Source organism: Bubalus bubalis, chromosome 9 (genome assembly GCF_019923935.1).
Source record: "Bubalus bubalis isolate 160015118507 breed Murrah chromosome 9, NDDB_SH_1, whole genome shotgun sequence".
NCBI lineage: Eukaryota > Metazoa > Chordata > Mammalia > Artiodactyla > Bovidae > Bubalus > Bubalus bubalis.
In genome coordinates this window covers 82141737-82164676 of record NC_059165.1, presented here as the reverse complement: position 1 = coordinate 82164676, position 22940 = coordinate 82141737, and the positions used below count along the sequence as shown (strand labels likewise).

The 22940-nt window shown below is 43.1% G+C and overlaps 1 protein-coding gene across 5 annotated transcripts in view; it reads left to right on the top strand.

Moving 5' to 3' along the window:
• ZNF608 (zinc finger protein 608) overlaps window positions 1-22940 on the top strand; it is a 108925-nt gene that overhangs the window by 27059 nt on the left and 58926 nt on the right. For all 5 annotated transcript variants that reach the window (XM_025293029.3, XM_006061940.4, XM_006061938.4 and 2 more), the window contains one exon: window positions 21579-21834. In XM_025293029.3, coding sequence (XP_025148814.2) covers window positions 21579-21834 — 256 coding nt within the window. The remainder of the gene's footprint in view (window positions 1-21578; window positions 21835-22940) is intronic.

Below are 22940 nucleotides of genomic sequence, written 5' to 3'. Positions count from 1 at the left end.
GGGAATTATCTGGATTTTCATGTATCTTGTATTTATGCAGCATTTTTAATTTTCTAAAGCACCATCATCTGTATGTAATCGGCTATATTGCACCTGCTTGCCTGGGTCTGCTAGAGCGTGTCTGTTGAATTTTAAAGAACAAAGATAAAGATGCTCTACCCAGAAGGGTTATGCTGTGTCAGAATAACAGATTGCAATGGCATCCTGTTTGCTGGCAGATTTTTGTCTGATGATTTCTTTGTCACCCACGAAACCCTCAGGACTAAAATAGAAGACTACTCCTAAAAAAAAAAGTAATTATTCAAGTGAGAGAGTGTCTATTATAACTTACAGCTTAGGCATGACCTTGGGAAAATTATTTAAACCAAGTTAATCTAATTTTGGGGGAAAAAGACCAGTTCAGGAGTTTGAAGTGTAATAAGATCTTAGGATTTCAGGCCTGAATTTGACCCCTTTATCTTTGATGAAGTTTGTCTAAGAACTTGGAGCACAGCTCATTCTGACAGCTTTGGTGGATAATCATTGACTATAATCATATGTCATTCATAGTCATAACTTGTTAAATAGAACAGTGGTTTGGTTTTTTTACCTTGAAGTTGCCCATTAAACTCAATGTGTTATTAAAATATGTTGGTTTTTTTTTTAAAAAGACACTTGCAAATATACATTTAATAGATTGAAACTCTCTGTGTTTCTTGTGAAAGACCTTTTCTTCTTTTCTTGCTGTGTTGAGTGGCCAGGGCACAGTTGTGGTTCTTCTAGAGTTTCTGCTAAGTTGCTATTAATTCTAATTTCTGATGAGAGCTTTGACTGGAAAAGTGGTAGAGAAAAGAAGTCTCATAATTACACGCTAAAGGAAAGATGATGATGATGATGATGCCCATAACTGAAACTGAAACATCTTTTATAGTAAGTTTCTAATATAGCATCAACAAAGCCAGGGAACAGTTGTTTTTCTTTTTTTTTCTGATGCCCCCCTATCTGCCCCCACCCTTCCTGGGCCCCAGTAAGTTTCCTAGGTACATTGTTTACTCAGAAGGCTATTTCCTTTTTAATATCAAAAATGCAATAAATAATTATTAGATTTTGTACAGGGCCTAGCAACTGGCTGCCCAAGGAATGTTTCATTCATTAACACTTTCACTTGTGTTTAAGTACTTCTGAAGTACTGTAGGTTTTTGTGATAACCTTCAGAGGTCATCAGAGAACCTGTTAGTGTTACTGTTTTGGTTTTACAGGTGAAGAAACCAAGGTTTAGAACTCATGCTGTGCCTTTACTTGCACAAACGTGTATTGAGGATGCGTTGTAATGAAAAAGAAGCTTGGCTCTTGCCCTGGACTTTACCACTTGGTTCTTGCTGCTTAAGTCTATTCTGGGTCATGATTTTATTGAACATCTATGGACTCTCTCCCCAGGCAAAAGAAAAGAAGGAGAAAGTGCACCTATGTGCAAACATAAACCTTTGCTTCTGTAATTATAGGCTTTCCCAGACTCCATTAAGTCTTTGAACCCAAGGTAAAGAATCTTTGATTTAACAATTGCTTGTCAGCAAGCCTTGAGTTCAGTAACTTACTTGGGGGCCAAACAGCTTGACTGCTGACAAGTGACAGGAACCCCATGCTGCTTTTTTCTCCCTTGATGATTTTTCCTACCACCCTATGCTGAGTTTGAAATGATGAGCAGCAAATGAAATATTAGGAACACTCTCTGTAAATATAGAGTGTTTTATAAATAAAAATGCAAACAGATCGCTCAGTAGCAGGGGAAACCCAGGCCACGTATTCTGTAGCGTGGCTTGCGTTGCAAAACCCCACTAAACCCTTAGTTGCCAGCTATTTGGTTTAACCTGATCACTTGCAAGAAAGTAGCCGTCCTCACTGGTGAGTATGTTAACAACAATATAAGTGAAAAATATGCTGTGCCTGTGGCATATATTTTGGCAAATGCTTTCTATGTGTGGGTTGTGAGAGCTGGCTTAATTCTAACTGTGGAAATATCAGTGGGGTTTGTATCTGTCTTCCTGAGATAGTTGGAAAGAAGGAATTTAAGTACTTAAGAGACCACACATTATTTTATTTTTGTCCTACTTTGGAAAGAGCCATGTTCATTTGAAGAAACTCATTAATGTGCAGAGTAGTTACTAGTCGTTACTCAATTAAATTCTGTTGACTGGTGGAAGTCAAAGAATGATGTGAGGTTTTACAAAATTTCTGATAGTTTGGGTAGAGTCAAAGTCAATGGCTACTTCTCCATGCATATTAATTTAAAAATAATTCACTAATACCATAATGACCCTGTTTGTTTTATACTAGTATTTAAAGAAGGAACATGAAGGCTTGCTTGTCTTTCTTCACCAAATAGCAGTTTTGCAGACCCTTACAAGTTCCCATATGTTAGTGAAAAACATTTCCCAAGAAATTGGCAGCATTGCACTTTGTAGCTGATGCCAGCTACTTCCTTGGGCCAATTCAACAGAGAGGAGAAGGGGGAAAAATGCCTTGTTTTAGTGGCTGAATTACTCTGACAAGCTTTCACATTGCCCCTCCTCTTATTAATATTCTTTTTGATGTGAGCTTGTAAAACAGAGGATTGGCTGTTAATCTCCAAGATCTCAAGGGCTTTTGGCCGTGGCCCATAATTGATGTGTTCACATGGCTGTTGTCTGACTACTAATGATTAGACAGCAGTGTTATCTACCAGCTACATCAGTGTTGCTTATAAATCACACTTGATAAACTGCAGTTTCATTTCTTCAAAGAGTCCCAACGTGTCTCCATACTTTGATAGAACTGCCAGAGGCATCTCACCATTTCTATGACAGCTTAGATTAGGTTTATTTTTCATTTCTGTTTGACAAAATATTAGACTTCCTGACGCACTTGAAAGAGAACGTGTTTGTTCCTCTAACCAGGCACCTGGAGAACGATAGGCAGAGAAGGATTACCTGCTCTCTGTGGGAAGAGGTACTGGTTGGGGGTCCCAGGTTGTGTTTTTGCCTTGGATACTCACGCTTAGGTGCATGGATTGGGGCCATGCCACTTGGAGCACTCTGAAAGAAGGGAAGGGGTGCGGGGGAGGAAGTCTTCAGCATATGGGCCTGTCTCAAATTGTGACATGGCTGGGGTTGGCTCTCTAGAACTACGAGGCTTCACTGTCGCTATGTCTGTTAACCCCATGCCTTGCAGTGTGACTCCGCTCTGCACAAGGGCACAAGAAAGCAAGAAGGTTTACGAGAGAAAGACCTAACATCCACAGGAGTCCCATCTGTTGTCCTTCACTGCCGGTATGGAGACATTCACTGGCCACACACACACTCCCAAAGCCCCCTTTCAGCCCAGAACCCTGGGCTCTGCAGAGAGGAAACCGGGTTGCACGTTGCACACACACGGTGCTTAGATTGGGAACCTCTGCTGAGACTTGGACCCTTATTTCGCTATAAACTCCTGTGTCCTTGAGCTAACTTTGCTCATCTGTGAAACTAAAAAAAAAACAACAAAGAAAGACTAATTTCTCCCGTTGTTTTGCATATCCTTGGGGGACTGAGTTATTCCAGAGCCCCTTAAAGTCTTTTTGCTAAAACATTAGTTAATTAATCTTCACTTAAATTTTGAGAGCAATGATTAGATTTCAAAGGAGTATTTATAATTGTGATTTTAAGAACTGGATTTTTAAAAACCGGTTTTAAAAACCACATTGCTTTTGAGAAACATTTATATCAGTTGTGGTGTGTCAGGAGGTTAAATTTTTTTTTCAAATTATACCATTTGTATTCAGAATAAAATTACATGGCAAAAACTGGGAGTAGAGATTTTGTTAATAAATTGTTAAGAGTTTAAAGAGTTACCAGAATTCTAGAACATAAGGCTGAAGAACACACAGTACCAGGCCTACCCAAAACAGATTCCCCCAGTGCCATCCCATTAGAACAAAACAAAACAGAAGTCACATAAGATATCAGAGTGCTTCAGAGTTATTATTAAAAAGATATTTAGAGTTGTTGGTTAAAGCAACTGCTTGATAGATGTGTTTTTTACATACTATTTGATATTTTATATACATAGAACTTTTGTCTAGTTTCTCACTTGAGTCCTCACTTTTGTCAGCAGTAAAGAATCTGCCTTCCTTGCAGGAGCCACAGGAGACTCGGGTTCAACCCCTGGGTTGGAAAGATCCCCTGGAGAAGGGCATGGCAACCCACTCCAGTATTCTTGCCTGGAGAAGCCCCATGGACAGAGGAGCCTGGCAGGCTACAGTTCATGGGGTCTCAAAGAGTCAGACACGACTGAAGTGACTTAGCACATTGGCACAGCATTGAAGAACAAAGGTACTTAAAGAGAGCCAAGGCTGCTTATCTTAAAATGATTTGTGGTTGAAGGAAATACCCTTTTTCTTTTTTAAAGTTTATCCTGAAGTATACTTGATTTACTATGTTGCGTTTCAGGTATACAGCAAAGTGATCCTGTTATACATTTATCTATTCTTTTTCAGATTCTTTTCATGTATAGGTTATTACAGAGTATTGAATAGAATTTCCTGTGCTCTACAGCAGGTTCTTGTTGAATATCTGTTTTACGGAAAACGCCCTTTTAAAAAAGTTAAACAAAGCAATTTAAGTTGTTTTGTTTATGATTATTAGATTTTCTAATTCTTTTTTCTTGGCGGGGGCGGTGGTGCATTCTGCGTGGCATACAGGCTCTTAGTTCCCTGATCAGGGAGTGAACCTGTGCCCCCTGCAGTGGAAGTGCAGAGTCCTAACCACTGGGCTGCTAGAGAATTCCCTATGATTATTAGATTTTAATGCACTGTGGGAAGAAATTCATGATTAACTTAGAGAAGATAGTCGTTCAGTGATGTAAACGGACACTTCCATTTAGTTTTGATATGTAAAGGAATAGTATTTGAGTTTCTAATGTAGCTGTAAAATGGGAAACAATCTATTAAGAGGTATTGGGTCTGTCTTTGAGCATATAAAATATGTATGCATATGTAAGAGCTGGATGGTAATATTAAAAATCAAAATAATTAGAATATTTTAAAAGATTTTTAAATATCATATTTGAATAACTTTAAAAAAAGTAGTATATGTATGTTATCTGTGAGTTTTATGATGCTTGTTACCATTATGGCAAAAATAAGTATGCATTTTTTAATTTTAAAAAGATACCAGTTCTTCTTGACTGATGATTTAAATCATAATTCAAATCAACTAGATTTAAATTTAGCTTAGTCTAATGCTAACTCTCTTTGCAGGTGTTTAGCAACTGACTGAAATTTACTGTACTATGAAGGGATAGCATAGCATACTAGAAATATACATTTTAATATAAATACGGAAAGCTCCATCGCCCACAGAGTGCTTATAGTTTGATACTTGTGTTACAGTACATGTCCTCCATCATTTGGGGATACATCATACAAGAATTCACTGGCTTCATATCCACTAAAAATGTGCCCTTTTTTTTTTTTTTTTGAAACTGATTCCTTACACTTCTATGTGAACAAGATTTAAAGCAGGTATTACTTGATAGGTATGAGACTGAGTGAATTGTCTCTGAAAATTAGTCTTAGTAATTTCTTGTAGTCATCTGAAATCTATCCTGAAATAAAACCATATGCCTAGTTGCTTCAGTCGTGGGCGACTCTCTGTGACTTATGGACTAGAGCCCGCCAGGCTCCTCTGTCCATGGGATTCTCCAGGCAAGAAGACTGGAATGGGTTGCCATGCCCTCCTCCAGGGGATCTTCCCAACCCAGGAATCCAACCCATATCTCTGGCGTCTCTCGCCTGTGTTGTAGGCAGTTGCTTTACCCACTGAGCCACCTGGGAAGCACACTAGCACAGTAAGACCCCTTAAACTTTATTCCCATTAGCTCATGGTGTCAGGATATGGGGAAGCAAACCTACAGATCTGTCTCCTGACTGCCTTCATGAGGCATGTAACTGGTCTGTTACCGCACACAGGCCTCCTGAATGCGTGGTTTCTCCAGTCCCGCAGAGCCCTGTAAACGGCTGCTGTACGTGACGTGTGCAGTAAGCAAGGGCACCATTATAAAGACAAATGCTAATTGAGTAGTGTCGGAGCAGCGTTTCACATCCTCTGATCAAGCACAGGATATGAAGGAAGTTAAGAACAGAACCAGGGGAGTCATGTCCCAGAGCAGGGCTGGTGGGCACTGCCAGTGGGCTGTGCAGGGGTATCCTGCACACTAGCAGGACGTGGAGAGATGCACTCCGTACCGTGCTTCTAAACGGGAAGAACGGGGTCTGACAGGAAAGAATAAAACACAGAGTAAAATTAAATATTCTGAAAATGCGGATGTTGGATGCTAACATAATGTGACCCTATCTCTCCTGACCCAGTAGCCTGCATTCCCGTTTTGACGCTAGAGAGTAACTGGATTAGTGAGTATACATAGATGACCATGCTTATTTATGTGTGTGCTTTCTTTTGAGATCATTTTCAGTTTATTTTGATTCTTGAAGTCCCTCCGTGAAATAGCTAAAGCAAGCATTCTTAATGCCATTTTGTGAATACTGATCCTGATTTCATTATTAGATTAAGATTCCTCCCAGGACACCAGTTTCTGGAAGAGGAAAAATCATTGTTCCTCCCCAGTAAAATCAAATCATATACCTGATTTTAAGTAACTATAAATGTTTAACTATAGATTTATCTCCAGATGTTTTGAAGTTTTTCATTTTACTTGAAAAACCATCCTTTGGTTTCCAGAAACCATAGGAGCAGGTTTTTAATGTGTTGGTTTAGGCATGTGACACATTGAACAAGTCTTGAAAACATTGCTTTTGAGGTTTTGATGGAAACTCTGTGTGAGGATGACAGGGACCACTCACACTGTGTGCAGGCTTACTACAAGATGGGGATGATAAGGGCTTGGTTTGAGTGACCTCATTCCGTGTGTCCATTATATTAAATACAAGTTGGTAACATTATATACTATGACTCGTGCTTTATAGGTAAGGAAACTGAGGTTTAGCAGAGTTCAGTGAAATTGTAAGATGCTGCTGCTGCTAAGTCGCTTCAGTCGTGTCCGACTCTGTGCGACCCCATAGATGGCAGCCCGCCAGGCTCCGCCATCCCTGGGATTCTCCAGGCAAGAACACTGGAGTGGGTTGCCATTTCCTTCTCCAATGCATGAAAGTGAAAGGTGAAAATGAAGTTGCTGTCGTGTCCGACTCATAGCGACCCCATGGACTGCAGCCTACCAGGCTCCTCCGCCCATGGGATCTTCCAGGCAAGAGTACTGGAGTAGGGTGCCATTGCCTTCTAGTTTGTAAATGATCTGAGAGTTAAACACAGAGACTCATCTGTTATATGCAAGCTCTTACCGAGTTCAGAAATGTTAGTGGGATGCTTGGCATGTCTGTTGTGATATTCTATGAGAAGAAGCTTCTGGAACTGACAGTCTTAGTTGAACCATTCGTTACTAGGCTTCTGCATAGGGAACTCAGATTTCTGGGATTGCTTGATTCATTTCTAGCTCCCAACCAAATGTATTTGAGAATGATAATTTCATCTCATTCATTCATTTAAGAGGAAGTTAAGCTAAAATATCCTAGCTTTTAAGTTTAAAAATGTGACCCAAAACACATTACAGTTATGTGGGATTTTTAACATTCCTCCATTCTTATAGGAATAGAGAGGTATAATTTATCAACAATGTTGTTATTTCAAAAAAACTTGACTTGTGTGTAAGCTCTGTCTAGGTAGGAATCTTAGCTGTCTTGGTTATCCTTATATTAGTGCCAAGCTTTCATAATAGAGAGATACTCAATAAATATTTATTGAGTTTTTAAAGTCATGACTGCTTAAGTTAGAATTGAAGTATACCTCCTGTCTCTTTTGTGGGCTGTGATTCTTGATTTTTGGTGGGAGAGCTAAGCGTAGTAGTGCATTAAATTTTTTTTTTTTTCTTTTTGCCTCATTCATAAATGAATCTGTATGCTTACTTCATCGTATTCCTATACTTTTTCCTGCTTCCTCTTTTCTCTTCCTTCCTGCTCTTTTTCAACACCCCTCACCCCCCATCCCGTCCTCTCTTCCTCTCCCTGGTAACATTGATTAGAGTCCACTGGTGAACCTAAATGAGCTACTTAACGGATCAGCATTTCCCATTAAACTAGAGCAGGGACCAGCAAACTTTTTCTGTAAAGGGTCCATAGTACATATTTTAACTTTGTGGAACCAGATGCAGTATCATGGGTAGTATGTAGGTCCTGATATGACCAGGGAGAGGAAACAGTCTCTACAAATTTTTTTCAGTTGATAAACATTAAAATCTAATGATAGTAATTGAGTGCGCTTGGTTTGTAATACAGGTCTACTAATTAGAAGAATGGAATTCTTTTTTTATGGGGGGTGGTGATAACGTTTCACTTACTGTGGGTTCAGAGTTAGTGGTTGCTATCATTAAACTGATTGTAAAATATCATTTGTAAAAGACGTGCTTAGCTTGTGGGGGTGTACAAGATATTGGCAGTTGGGCCAGATTTGGCCGTCTGGCCTTTGTTTGCTGACCCTTGAACTAGACTGTGGACCAAAGCCATCCCAAGCAGGGTAAACTGCTGATATTCTTCCCTTTGTAGAGTCTCATTCCCTGGAGACTGGAGAGGCAAGGCATTCACATGGGAGGAAGGGGGGAATCGGGATTTACAGTCTGGAAACAGGAACATAGAGAATGAGGGGGACATGATTTTAGGGTACCAGTGTAGGAAGATAGAAGGGAATACAAGCGAGTTTATCTTGATTTAGGGTCCAGCACCAATTCTCAAGGGAATGAGCCTTGGACCCTGTAGGACATCACTCTGGATAGGGTAGCGTCAGGTGGAGGCAGTCTGAAAAAACATATTCAAGATGACTACTGGTTTTGTGATAGTCTCCTCAAGTACAGGCCTCATTACCTTCTTGGCTGTTGGTGACATGGAAGGGCTGCAGGAACTGGCATTTGGCGGGCCTCGGGGGGTGGGGCGGCGGGGCGCGGGAGTATGGGTTCTCACGGATCAAGTCATCTGATGGAAGAAAGGTGGCTGCGGCCATGGTGTCGAGTCAGTATGTCTTCACTTGGATTGAAACAGACGGTTCCAGAGGTTGTAGGGGCCACTGTCTGGGGCTGCCAGTAGCTGTCAGGGTCAAATTCAGGGCTTGTCTTTAAAAAGCCAGCAGTCTTGCTCTTCTGGTGGGTAAAGGGAAGGGAGGGACGGACCCTCAACCAGCTCCCCAGAGGTCTGCATTATATCTTCCCTTGACTGCCCTGTGGTGTCAGCCACCAGACCTCCCAGACCACGGTGGCCTCGGAGCCTCTCTCCCCTGGTTGTGGTCACTCAGCTCTCTCCTGGTTTGCTGCAACCTCAACAGCCGCGCCTCCTGCTCTCTTACTCCACACTGACGTCAGCGAGAAATGTTGCCCCTTCTCTTCGTACTTTTCAGAGGTTCCCTGAGCCATCTTGTCCACTCTGCTGGCTTCACCGCTTTCTCTCTGCCAGTGACCCCTCTCTAGTCTAGATAATTCTCTTGAGCTCTACACCATTCTGTCCATCCGTACGATAGACATCGCCCCACCACACTCCACCCGTCCTCTCCATCCCAGGGAAGGACGCCCTCGTGCGCTCACACGGAAGCCTGGGACTGGGATTTGAGACGCCTCTCTTCCCCAACCCCTGCCACATCTGCCGCCTCTTCAGTGAAGGACTCCGGTGGCTTCAGCTGCCCTCCTTCCCTCCTTCCTTCCTGCGGTTTCAGCCGTCTCATATCTGTTCTCCCACGGCTTCAGTTTTGCCAGAGAAACTATCCATCCTCCCATGCCCCTGCTTTAATATCCTCAGCACGGTCTTCTACCTTTGCAGTCATTCCCCAACATTCTTAGTCTGTCCTGCGCTCTTCATGAGCCCTCTGTTTCTCCAGCCTTAATGTTCTGTCTTGCTCCTGACCGCCTAAGCTCCTCGACTCACTGTACTGTCCAGCGTGGCTCATCTCTGTCCATGTCTCCCACCCTTACCCAGCCTTACTCCTGCAGTCCCTTCAGATCCACCTTGCACTCTCCCTACCACACTCCTTGGTGCTCGCACAATGCCCTGAGCCTGACTGACCACAAAAGCTGACCCCAAGCTGCTCTGTGGCCCCTGCTAGTCTCCCTGCAGCCTCAAGGGCCCTCCAGGGCTCATGGAGAAACACTTGGCAAACGGTAGCACCTGGCAAAAACTTTTTAGATGAGGAAACGACTTCCCCAATGGTGAGGGGGCTTCAGTCAGCAGCCCTTGTAAAGCGGAGGACACAGGGTCAAATACCACCTCCCTTCACACGCAGTTGGCCCCAGTGCCACCTTGGCTTGTTAATTTCAGGACCTCCGCACAAGGAGTTGAAATCATAGTCTCAATCCTGTTTCTCTCCCTTCTGCGTTAGCATTTGTTTCCTTTTATTCTGAGTGGAAAGGCTTAGCATCTTTTTCTTAAAATTTTTTTAAAAATTGTGAAAGTAGTACATGTTCATGCTAAAATTCATGCAAACACAGAGGCTATACAATGAAAACTGACTCCTCCCCATCGCCCTGCATTTTTTTATATGGATTAACTTTCTAGAAGGATGCATACGTAGGAAACTGTTAGAAGAGAGGCTCTCCCTGGAGAATGACCTGTTGGACTTTTAAAGGCTGCTCTGTTCTCAGGAGGGAAAACAGAATCCTGGGCCTGTGGGAAACTCTTTTGTGGGCATGGGGAAGGTTCTGCGAGAAGAGAACTTTGAAAGTTTGAGTTACGGTACGGAGCTTGGTGGAGGGCACAGCAGCCCTCGTGGGATAGCCTGTGGCCTCTCGTTTGGCTCCTGACCTTGCTGTGTGCTGTTGTGCTCAGGCATGTCTGAATCTTTGTGGCTTCCATGGACTGTGGCCCACCAGACTTCTCTGTCCATGGAATTTTCCAGGCAGCAATACTGTAGCAGGTTGCCTCTTCAGGGGATCTTCCCAACCCAGGGATCAAACCCACATCTCCTGCACTGATGGGCAAATTCTTTACCACTGAGCCACCACTCCTGACCTTGAGAGGTAACTTACCTCTTAAGAATTTAGTTTCTTTAGTTTACAGAATCAGATGAGAAAGCCCACTCTTGCCTTTTCATAGAGCCAAGATAAGAATGAATGTTAAAAAAAAAAAAAAAAGTGTCTCCAAGGTATCCTTAAAGATGGGCATGAAGATGGCTCGGGAGCTTCATGATTTCTTTCTGTCTGAAACCGTCCATCTCTGTGATGAGCTATGGAGAGCTTTACTGAGTTGTTTGATTTGATACGAAATTAAAGTTTTAAAGCTTGTGTTAAGAGAGTGATGGCTCCTTTGAATCAGTGTTTGGGAGTTATGAAAGGAAGGATGAGAGATAAGAGGCTGGTGCTGAGTGTCCTAGACCTGAATTTATGTGAGTAGTCTTTAGTTTTTTCGGGGAGGAAGTGGTACCAAAATAGTATGTGGGGCAAGAAGTGACAACTGGCCTACCCTGCTATGGAAAGGGGCTTTGACTCTTTCCATGAAGCATCTTAGTTCTCATAAGGTTTGACTCCTTGCCGTCGAACTTGTTATGACCAGCATGTATTGTGTTTATAGTTTAAATGTCCAAAATATTCCTTGAAAAGACTATGTTTAGGTGGTTGCAGGTGAGATTTTCTACTATAAAGAAGTGCTGTTGGTTAGAGCATTAGGAATAAGGTGATTATCCCCCCGCTACTCCCTACAGGCTTTTCTTTCTTTAATTTCTCCTCCTTTCTCCCTTCATTGCATCATGTCTGTGTCCTGAGATAGTTGAGGATTAGAGACCTCCAACCTTTTATTAATTTCGAGGAGAAATTGGGGTCATGTGAAGACAGGCAATGCTTTAATGGCCAGTTATCTGCGGAGATACTCAGTCACCAGGGGTTTTGACATTGATTTGCTCGCTGATGCAGGTGCACCCACGTGAAGCAAAATCCAGAGTTTTACCTCTGGGCTTCTTTTTTAAAAAATTTCACTCTTCAGGACCAAGGGCCAGATGTAATCCCAAGAAATGGGATTGATGTGGAATTTTACAGGGGTTTCAGTTCAGTTCAGTTGCTCAGTCGTGTCTAACTCTTTGTGACCCGTGGACTGCAGCATGCCAGGCTTCCTTGTCCATCACCAATCCCCGGAGCTTACAAACTTATGTCCATTGAGTCGGTAATGCCATCCAACTCCCCTTCTCCTGCCTTCAGTCTTTCCCAGCATCAGTTCAGTTCAGTTCAGTCACTCAGTCATGTCCGACTCTTTGCGACCCCATGAATTGCAGCACACCAGGCCTCCTTGTCCATCAGCAACTCCCGGATTTTACTCAAACTCATGTCCATCGAGTTGGTGACGCCATCTAGCCATCTCATCCTTTGTCATCCCCTTCTCCTCCTGCCCCCCAATCCCTGCCAGCATCAGGGTCTTTTCCATTGAGTCAACTCTTCGGATGAGGTGGCCAAAGTATTGGAGTTTCAGCTTCAGCCTCAGTCCTTCCAATGAACACCCAGGACTGATGTCCCTTAGAATGGACTGGTTGGATCTCCTTGCAGTCCAAGGGACTCTCAAGAGTCTTCTCCAACACCACACTTCAGAAGCATCAATTCTTCGGCGCTCAGTTTTCTTCACAGTCCAACTCTCACATCCATACATGACTACTGGAAAAACCATAGCCTTGACTAGACGGACCTTTGTTGGCAAAGTAATGTCTCTGCTTTTTAATGTCTATGTTGGTCATAACTTTTCTTCCAAGGAGTAAGTGTCTTTTAATTTCATGGCTGCAGTCACCATCTGCAGTGATTTCTGGAGCCCCAAAAAATAAAGTCAGCCTCTATTTCCACTGTGTCCCCATCTATTTGCCATGAAGTGATGGGACCAGTTGCCATAATCTTTGTTTTCTGAATGTTGAGTTTTAAGCCAACTTTTTCACTCTCCTCTTTCACTTTCATCAAGAGGCTCTTTAGTTCCTCTTCACTTTCTGCCATAAGGGTGGTGTCATCTGCATATCTGAGGTATACACAGGGGTTTAGTTTTGTACCAAATAAAGGGAAAAGGATTAATCCAAGCGGACTTTTTTTTTTTTTTTTAAGTACTTTTACCCCCTCCTCCTTTCTTTGTGGCTTAATTTTGTTTTTTTAAGGTGTCTTTGGAAGTAGGCAGGATGAGAGGAAATCAGAGAAGCCTTATGAGCAAGATAGGAAAACAGTGGTCATTTACTGCTATTTAAAGTGTCCTTAGGTTGCTGAGGAGTGTCACCGACACTTTTAAAACAGATGAAGAATCTATGGCTCAGGTATAAGACAGGAATGGTTCCCCTCCCTCCCCCTACAAAGGACGCAGGTGAGGCTGAGTGTGTAACAACTGCTGTGGTTGGTGGAAAGTACCCAAGGCTGAGTCCCTGTGTTCCCTCTGCCTCCACCAGCTTCATTTTCCCATGGAACCTGGCACAGCTGGGGGAGGCCTTCTAGGGGAGATTTTTGGTTTGGCTTCAAAACAACCAGAAAGCTTTAGACACCAAGTCCAGGGTAGTTTAATTATACTCTGTCTTTCCATACTCAGTACTTTGTCTTTTGCTTTGAAAAACTGTCACGGCTAGAGCATGAAGTTAAAAATCGTCACTGTTGTTTAAAATATAGTTTACACCTGTGGCTGGCCTGTCTGTGCCTCTGACTTGTGACCTGCACATGGAGTTGCTTCTTGAATAATACACTGAACAGTCAGCGACCTTCCCTGGACCACCACCCCCACGCAGCGTCCCCGAGAGCCTGGGCTGGCATTCTGTGACTTCAGCGGGGCTGGAGTCCTGGTTGGGAATGGAAGCATCCGTCTTGACCCCACTGGCCTTGGAACTGGAGCCCTGGTCCATCCCAAGGCTGAGCCCTACCTATTCAGCGGCTAAGCCTTTAAAAGCGTGCGAGCAACTAGAACTTTGGCTTTTTATTTGGTCTCTGTCTTTATACCTAAGAATGAGAAAGTGAAAATGATAGTATGATTCACAGTCATTGTGTATAGCTGTTGCTTTTGGAGTCAGATGATTTAAAACAGCAACAACAGCAAAACAGAACCTGAGCTATGGTTTCTGCGAGGTTCTGTAGTTGAGGTTTCTGAAGGAATTGTGGTATTTGCTTGGGCACACCAAATGCACCATCCTGAACTAGGAGTTGAGAAAATAATCAGATGCATGGCTTCTAACATGCAGAAAAGGGTCAGAAATTACCTGGGGAGGTAGGTTTCTTTCTCCCTTGTGTTCTCTTTTACATTGAGAAGAGTTTCTTTTGCTGTTTGATCAATGTGAGTTCAGACTCTGGCTCAGCCACTGACCCTAAGTGACCTTTTCCGTTTAAGTTCCTTATTCCTCATCTGTTAAGTACTTTCAGTCACAACCTTGTGAAGACTGAATGAGAGAATGCATAGTATCATCCCTCCTGTGTAATAAGTGTTAAACAGTAGTGACTGATACCGTTACTAGTTTTACAAGAAAGTGCACAGACTTGGAAGTCAGAGAGGTTTGGCTTTGAATTTCAGCTCTCTGGGTAAGTAAGTAGCTCATTCGCTGAGATCTTCAGTTTCTGTTTCTATAAAATGGGGATGTTATGAGTGTCAGCGGAGATAGAAAACATCTGGGGCCTGGTGTACAGTAGGCCCTTAGAAGGAGTTTGCCCCTGTTGTTTGGCAGCAAGCTGTAGCACGTGCTTTGCCCTGATCACGGTTTCTAGAAGGAAAAGCCTGCACTACATGTAGGAAAGACAGAATTAGGAATACTGAAATGCAGTTGTTCCAATTTTGTCCGACAAGGATGAAAATTCACCCTTGACGAATCATTTTGGGGAAAAGATCGGTGCTTAAGGAAACCATTTTTTAAGCTTCCCTTGCTTTACTAGTGAAGCAACAATGTCTGGCAGAAAGGGTAGTTAAAATGCAAAGTGATGGACTGCGCCAGTGGTCACCTTTAAAGAGCTGTGATTTCCCTTACATGGAGTGCCGTCTCTGTCTAATGCTTTTTAAATTAAAGAGGTGACTGTGGGCAATCTCATAAAACAGCCAAATACCAGGATATGGAGAAAACGAGAGCATTAAGTAATCGTGCCCCGGTGTGCTCACAGAATGTAAAAATATTGACTCTGAACAAAATAAAACACCATTCCCGCTCTGGTTGTTGGCGACCCGAGAATCCCAGGATTGAGGGGTTAAGAGCAAGATGAGCATGGAGATGTGTAGCAACAGATGGAAGAAACCCAGGCAAGTTCCCCAGTGAAGGTTCAGACCTGCCCCGAGGTGTAGGAAGGAATCTTTCCTTGAGGCTTGCCTGTTTCCTGGTGGTCAACTTCCCATCTGCCTGGCAGTGCTAGCCATCCCCACAGTAGAGCCAACCTGACTGTCCCTTTGTCGGGTCAGCCCTGCCCAGCCGACCTCTCCTAACTTGTTGTCAGTTTCCAGCTGCTGGAAACCATCACCAGGGGCCACAGTCTGTGCCCGAGTGGTGCAAAGCTGCTGCCCACCACGCTCCAGCATTGGAGCCTTCCTTGCTCATCGGCACTCAGGAAGCTCTTGAAATAAGGTGAACAGAGAAAATATTGCCAGGATCTCTCTGCAGACTATTTTTCCCCCTGGTCCTCTGATTACTCACCCTAAGTGCCGCTATCTGTGTAAATAACCTTTTCTTCCCCGCCTCCCTCTCCCCTCTCTGCTCCCCCACTCCCATGCTCTTAGGCTCTCTTGAGTAATAAATAGCCAGGCTACTGCTCAGTGTGCACCAACACCTGGGAATAATCATTGCAAAAATAACAGTGAGAGACTGCCGCGCGTCTGTTCTTGACATTAACTTTCCTCAGTTTGACAGGCTGCCACCACCAGCTGTTAGACTTATGGGTCTTTTTTTTTTTTTTCTTCCACTGGAGATGGCTGCTTTCCTCTTTCAGGCTCTAGTAGATTACATCAGTGTCCCGTCAGGATAACAGAAAAGAGCTTTGACAAAGGAACCATCGCTAAAACTGGCCAGTTCTCCCTCCTGCTCTTTTATTCCAGTTATTGGTATCATTTGATTAATAAATTCCCCACCGATTTTTAAATGGAAGATGATAGGAATACTCTTTTAGGGTATGTCCCTCCCGAAAGGTACTTATAACTATTAATCTTAGGAGCAAATCCTAGCATTTGGCTTCTAAAGGGCTAAACCACCTAGCATTTTCTTTTCAGTTCAGGTCTCAGGTATGTTTGTGATAATAATAATCATATTGACGATGGCAGCAGCATTTGTTTATCGAGGGCTATTCCATACCTTAGGAGAAGGCAATGGCACCCCACTCCAGTACTCTTGGCTGCAAATCCCATGGACGGAGGAGCCTGGTAGGCTGCAGTCCATGGGGTCGCGAAGAGTCGGACACAACTGAGCAACTTGACCTTCACTTTTCACTTTGATGCATTGGAGAAGGAAATGGCAACGCACTCCAGTGTTCTTGCCTGGAGAATCCCAGGGACAGGGGAGCCTGGTGGGCTGCCGTCTCTGGAGTCACACAGAGTCAGACATGACTGAAGCGACTTAGCAGCATTCCATACCTGGTGCCCTGAGGTAACATCGTTTTGCGTGATCTTGGGTAGTAGTCACCTTAGTAGTCAGGTGTTGTTTCCGTTTTACAGATGAAGCTACTGAGTCCCAGAAGGATCAGGCAACTTGCCCAGGGTTCTGTTGCTAAAGATTGACATGGACTTCAGCTACGGAGGCTGATCTCTGCCCCGCACTGTCTTTACATGCTGGTTTTCACACTCAGGTCACCCTGGATAGCCCCTTACATGAAGTGCTGCAGCCACACTTGCAATTTTGCTGGATTTGTGTGACCATTTGATTATCGCTGCAGTCTTGCCCACTCTTTTGCTAGTGGCACCTGGCACACAGCAGGTATGTTAGTAATTATTTATTGGGTGGACATCTGATCAATTTGAGGTGAATAAAAGGAAACTTTGAGGGGAGCATAGCACACACACAAAAAAGAGGTCCAGCAAGAGATGAGTGGAAGGAGATTCTGCAGAAGTGGAGGACTCATCAGGGCCTGCTGTAAAACGGGGCTGGATTAAGCCAGTGGACGACTGCCAGATGCCAGTGTATGAAAGGAGTAGTATTTCTTCAGGCTGAGCTTCTCAGGGTTAAGCCCTTTTTCTTATACTTTTAACATACTTTTTAACCGCACTTAACCATGCATTTGGAGAGGATTATAGATTTATGTTAAACATAGTAGGATATAAAAAGGAGCTTTGTAAGAGTGCATGCAGGGTTAGAGAACTGTAATATCAGACCAGGGAATTTTTTTTTTTTTTTCTTTTCCTAAGCTGTTGTTTACTGAGCTAAGCACTAGGCCAAGCTTTCACTGGGCATGAGTTATCTCATTGAGTCCTCACTGCAATCCCATGCAGATAATCATTATTCTTACTCCCATTTCTTAGATCCGGACACTGAACCTTAGAATAGCCAGGTCATTTGTTCAGAATCCCACACAAGCAAGTACCTCCAGGGTCAGGATTTGAACCAGAACAACCTGAGGTTTGTCACTACCCAAGTCCAAGTGTACAGTGCCTCCTTTCCAGACACTCTTGTAGGAACTGTTGCTGCTCTTAAAGAGCCTGGCTGGGTGAAGAAATTGTGTTTCAGTGTAGGCGTGAATGACCTGAGAAATCAGGGGACAGTGGAAGTTGACCTTTTGTATAAGGCAAAAACAACTTCCAAACCCTGCCTTGTGAGTAGCGTCACATGGCTGTGTATTAGACACCATGAAATACACAAGAACTGATTTCTGTTTTGCAAGAACACGTCACGTCACACTGGGGGTGTTCACTAACACAAAGAAATAACCAAACTCTATAAGTTATTTCCCCCATCCCTCTTTTCCTTCCCAGTGTATGCTGAGCTCCTTTATAAAGGTCCTTCTTAGAGGATGCTGCTCTTCTGTGGTCACCTGGGCTGCCACTACAGATAAATTATTGCCCTTACACAGATACAGGCCCTGGCTTTCTCTAGAATGAGTAAGCTGGGTTAGATGACCTCCTAGCTAGAACATTCTGTGGTTGTCTCAAAAAGCTGGAAATGCAAACTCAGCGGCTTCTGCCTGGGCAGGTCACTGCAGGCTGAGGGAGCTCAGCCTTGTCAGTTGAGGCCACGAACAATGTGGGCCCAGCATAGCGCATGATCCAATTATTATGTTACAAGAGAGAGGAAATTCAGACTTGTCCCTAATTTTTTGCATTGGCAAAAAAAAAAAAGAAAGAAAATGTTTTTAAAACTGGCATACCTGCCAACAAAAGCTCGTCTGAGAGTGGCTGTAATTCCCCACCACCTTTCCAGTTGGTAAGCTCTGGGAGAGGAGGGCCCTCGGTATACCTCATGGATGGTCTTTGTTTTCCACTCCAAATCCTGAAATCCCAAGGGAGAAAAGTTTGCTTTTCTACTCTTATAATGATAATCGAGACCTAAAGGAATGGGGGTTTGAGCTGCATTGAGGAAGCGAGTTCAGTGGAAAAACTTAAGAGAAATTCACTTGTGCAAGTCAAAGAGCTTAACCTATAAAACCATATGACCTGTTGAGTTTTCCTATCAAGTTTAAGAGTTTTAGACTGTTATTACATTGGGGGACTGTTTATGATTATTGTTCATATTTATAGGCAAACTTCTCTGAATCTTAGTTTTCTCATTTTAAAACAGGTGTGCACAGGGCTCCAGGGTTCCTTCTATATATATCATCAGCTGAACTCTTCATTGCTTTTGAATTGTGTTCATGGAAATAAACACAAGTTAACTTGCCAGTAGGCCTAGGATACCATGGCCTCTCCCATCAAGCCATCTAGATTCTTTAGACGCTTCATCTTTGGAATTACATAAATATCCCAAAGAGTATGTGAGTATGTATGTATCTCCATGCAAATAAAGAGAGTTATACCGAAATAGAGATTTAATCTAGAAATTCTGTTGTGATAGGATTCATCATCACTATTAGAAGGCAAGAAAATAAATTTTCCAGTTGAGGAACATGGGCCTCAGTGAGGTTAAATGACTTTCATAAGTCACAGGCTTACTTAGTGGGGAGGTGGGGCCAACATCCTGTGGTCTGCTCCCCCCATCCCTACAGCTTCTTTTGTACATGTTTTCCCACGGCATCCTAAGCTTCACAATTAGAGAGTTGGTACTCTCCAAGACACCTCACCTCTTTTATTTTATTCAGTCTTCTTGTTTATCTAACTGAAGCTGTATTTGTTCTTTTAGAATTAATGTATGCTGTCGATCCGGAGAAGGCAATGGCACCCCATTCCAGTACTCTTGCCTGGAAAATCCCATGGACGGAGAGCCTGGAAGGCTGTAGTCCATGAGGTCGCTAAGAGTCAGACGTGACTGAGCGACTTCACTTTCACTTTTCACCTTCATGCATTGGAGAAGGAAATGGCAACCCACTCCAGTGTTCTTGCCTTGAGAATCCCAGGGACGGGGGAGCCTAGTGGGCTGCCGTCTATGGGGTTGCACAGAGTTGGACACGAGTGAAGCAACTTAGCAGCAGCATGCTGTCGATCAAGGATATGGAGACTATTTTGAGAATGTTCCATTTTGTTTTTTCAGTTTATATGTGTCGCACCAAATTACAGTCAATTTACAACTAACTATACAAATTAAGAGTTTGTTGGGAATCATGCAAAAAAATGTACAGGCGCTGGTTTATAATTTTCTTTGGTCTTTTTTTTTTTTTTTTCCTCTTTTAAATTCTAGAAAGTGACTTCAGTCTCATGCAGTCCTTTAGTTGTAATAAAGACTACAGGACTGCACTGGCTTCCCCCACCTCCCTTAAATTTTCTTCCTCTGAACCCCTTTCTTCATTTGTCAGCTCAGTTTTAAAATAGAAACTATCAGTGTGAACTTTGATCCACATTAAGCTGCATTTACACAAAAGCATAAATCACCAGATCTGGGGCTTGGGGCTGTTAAATGCTTTCCTTTCTCGGGCTCTGTGATCAAGAATGAAGAACAATAAAAAGCATGGAGCAAAAGGAGTTTTATGGCAGCTTGGAGAGCAGGAAATTAACTTTCTTTAGCGTGCAGTTGGATGAAGGGCTGTTCGGTCGCATCTTGGATCACTCAGGCAAGTGAACGTCGCTGTATCATTTTAGTGAAATGCGAACTGTAGCAATGGTTCCTCCAGTCATATGAACAAGAAGCCCACACAGATGACTGCTTCAGCTGCTGGAGGAGGAGCACACTTCCTCATATGACTTCTCTTGAAAAACGCTCTGTGTGTGTGTGTGTGTGTGTGTGTTTTTTTTTTTAAAAGAACAAAGACTATGTACTATTATGTCTGTATCAAATGTTGATTTCTTACAAATGTTAATTGAGAATATATGAACAGACTAAGATGGAATTTTACCAGAAGAGCTTTCTCTCTGTCCTTTTTACACATCTCCTGTGTCCGTCCAACTGATAAGACATATAAACATCATCTCTTGTATGTCAGTGAGGTCTCTGTGCAACCTGAGGACACGAGTGATCTGGAATCCTGTGCAGAGATGTTGTGCGTTTGGCTTTTTCACATGTGACAACCGGTCAGCAGGGCCAGAGCTATTCTGTAGCAGTCATAACAGGTGTTACAGTGGGTGGAAGGAGTGGATCAGTCTGTTGGTGACCTACCTACTTAGTACATACCTAGCTTTGGTTTCATTAATGGCCGGACTCCTGCATTTTTTGTGGTAAAGGACACCTTTGCTGTTGTCCTCAGGATTGGGGTGCAAGGGAGCGGTTGCACCACAGGGTGTCGTTTTGGCTGACATTGCTCTTTTCTGAACATAGAGTTGCTGAGTCCCGATCAAACTCATCAGGGATCTTCACAAGTTGAAGCACTAAAGGACTTGTGCATGGAGGAGCTCGGATTCTGTTGAGCACATGCATTTATGGGTAGTTCTCCATTTCTATGAATGCTGTCAAACTTTGCAGTAGAACACTTAGCTAAAAGTTGATGCCTAATACATGCTCATAATATCCAGTTTCTGTGTTTCTGTGTGTGTAATCAAGTTTATGATTTTATATGTTCGGCAGAGTAAATTAATCTGTTTTAGTAGTGATTGAATTCATTATGGTTTATAAAGTACTTTGAAAACAATTTTAATCTATCTCTTACGCTTAAATAGTCTAGTGATGCCTATATGGATATTTATTGGAGTTTCTCCTTTGAAAAATGTTGTTATGTTGAAAATACACTTTCATGACAAGTGGGAAATAGTCTTCGTTTTGCAAAGCATATTTCCTGCACATCTCTTGAGGAGGCTAAAGATTGTCAATTGGTGAATTTATAAGGACCCCAAAGGCCTGTCTGTAACCCAAGAAGCTAGAGCTCCAATGTTTACTTTGTGTATGGTGGAAAACGAAAATGCTTAATTTCTCCTCTACTTTGTATTTTGGCACCATTAAAACACTCAAAGCATATTATAATTGCAAATAGAATTTGGAATGGTGATGTATTCTGGAAGTGATGTCTACAGATTGCATTGAAAAGAGCTCCAAGCACGCAGCCCCACTGCAGTGAGCCTGTCTGTCTTTCAGGTTGACCCCCTGTTTACAGTACCAGCGCCTCCGCCACCGATTGCCAGCAGTCTCACGCCTCAGCTTCTGCCCTCCTACTTTTCCCCATCTTCATCCAGTATTGCAGCACCGGTTGAACAGCTTTTGGTTCGGACTCGTTCCGTGGGTGTCAATACGTGTGAAGTTGGAGTAGTGACAGAGCCAGAGTGTCTTGGGCCCTGTGAACCCGGAACCAGTGTGAATTTGGAAGGGATCGTGTGGCATGAAACAGAAGAAGGTAAATACAATTTATTTTCATCTATTCCCCCATGTCCTCTTCCCTGTGATGTCTCTGTGTCTACCTGTAATGGGAATTTGCTTTGTGGTATTCAGAGAGGAAAGAAGAGTGGTTTCTATGCACTCTTGATTTTTGTTGAAATAAGAGCTATGTTTCTCTTTTTGTTCATGGCTGCTTTTGCATTCATTCAGGAGCAGTCTGGTGTCTGTCTAAGTGGTTCTCCACCTTAAGTGCTTTAACTTGGAAGGACTCTGAAAAGCAGGCTGAAGGTTACAGTTTCTCCTAGGAGGTACATGAAAATTAGAACGGGCAATAGATCTCAAGCTCATTTTGTTCTTGGTTTGCCAACTGATCTGTCTTGAGGTGGTTGTTTTTGTGTTGTTGAGGCTTATATTTACCTTCTGAATCGAGCCAGTGTTCCTACATTAGTGGCCAGTTGTTGCTCAGAGTTAATGAAGCCAGGGTCCAAGGTGTAAGCTCCATTTGAGTCAGTCAGTTCTTTTCTGTGGCTGGAGACGTAGCACCTTCCTGGTTCCCTAATTCAGCAGGCCGTCTGGCAAGTGCTGTCCATTAGTCATGAGACCCAAGGTGCAAGAGAAATAGATTGGGTGAATCTCTCATTCCTATTGGAAATGCACATCAGATGTATGTCATACGGACAGTGGATCCAGACTCTCATAGTACACGATCATCAAGTGTAGCATGTTCCATATGGCCAGTGTCCTTGACAGAGCACAGGAGATAATTAATACAAACTAAATAAGAAGGAGAGAGCTCCACTGCTGCATTTTGGAGTGCTTCCTGCCATGGGGAAGAAGCATGCCCCAGGGTACACCAGGGGACCAAAGGAAAGTGAAGAACAGAGGGGAAACGTTTTTCCTCTGAGCTAGATTGGTCAAGAGTGAGGAGATGACCCTTATCAGTATCATTGTCTTTTAGGAGAGGAGTTCAGAGCAAGGATAAAGGTAACAAGAAGGACCTGAGATGCAAAATCAATAGATTCCTCTGTATCAAGGGGGAGAACTGGGGGCTGAAACTCAAAGGAGAAGAAGTAAAATGCATGCTGAAGAGGCTGAGTGGATGGGAAAGGACAATATATTGGGGGT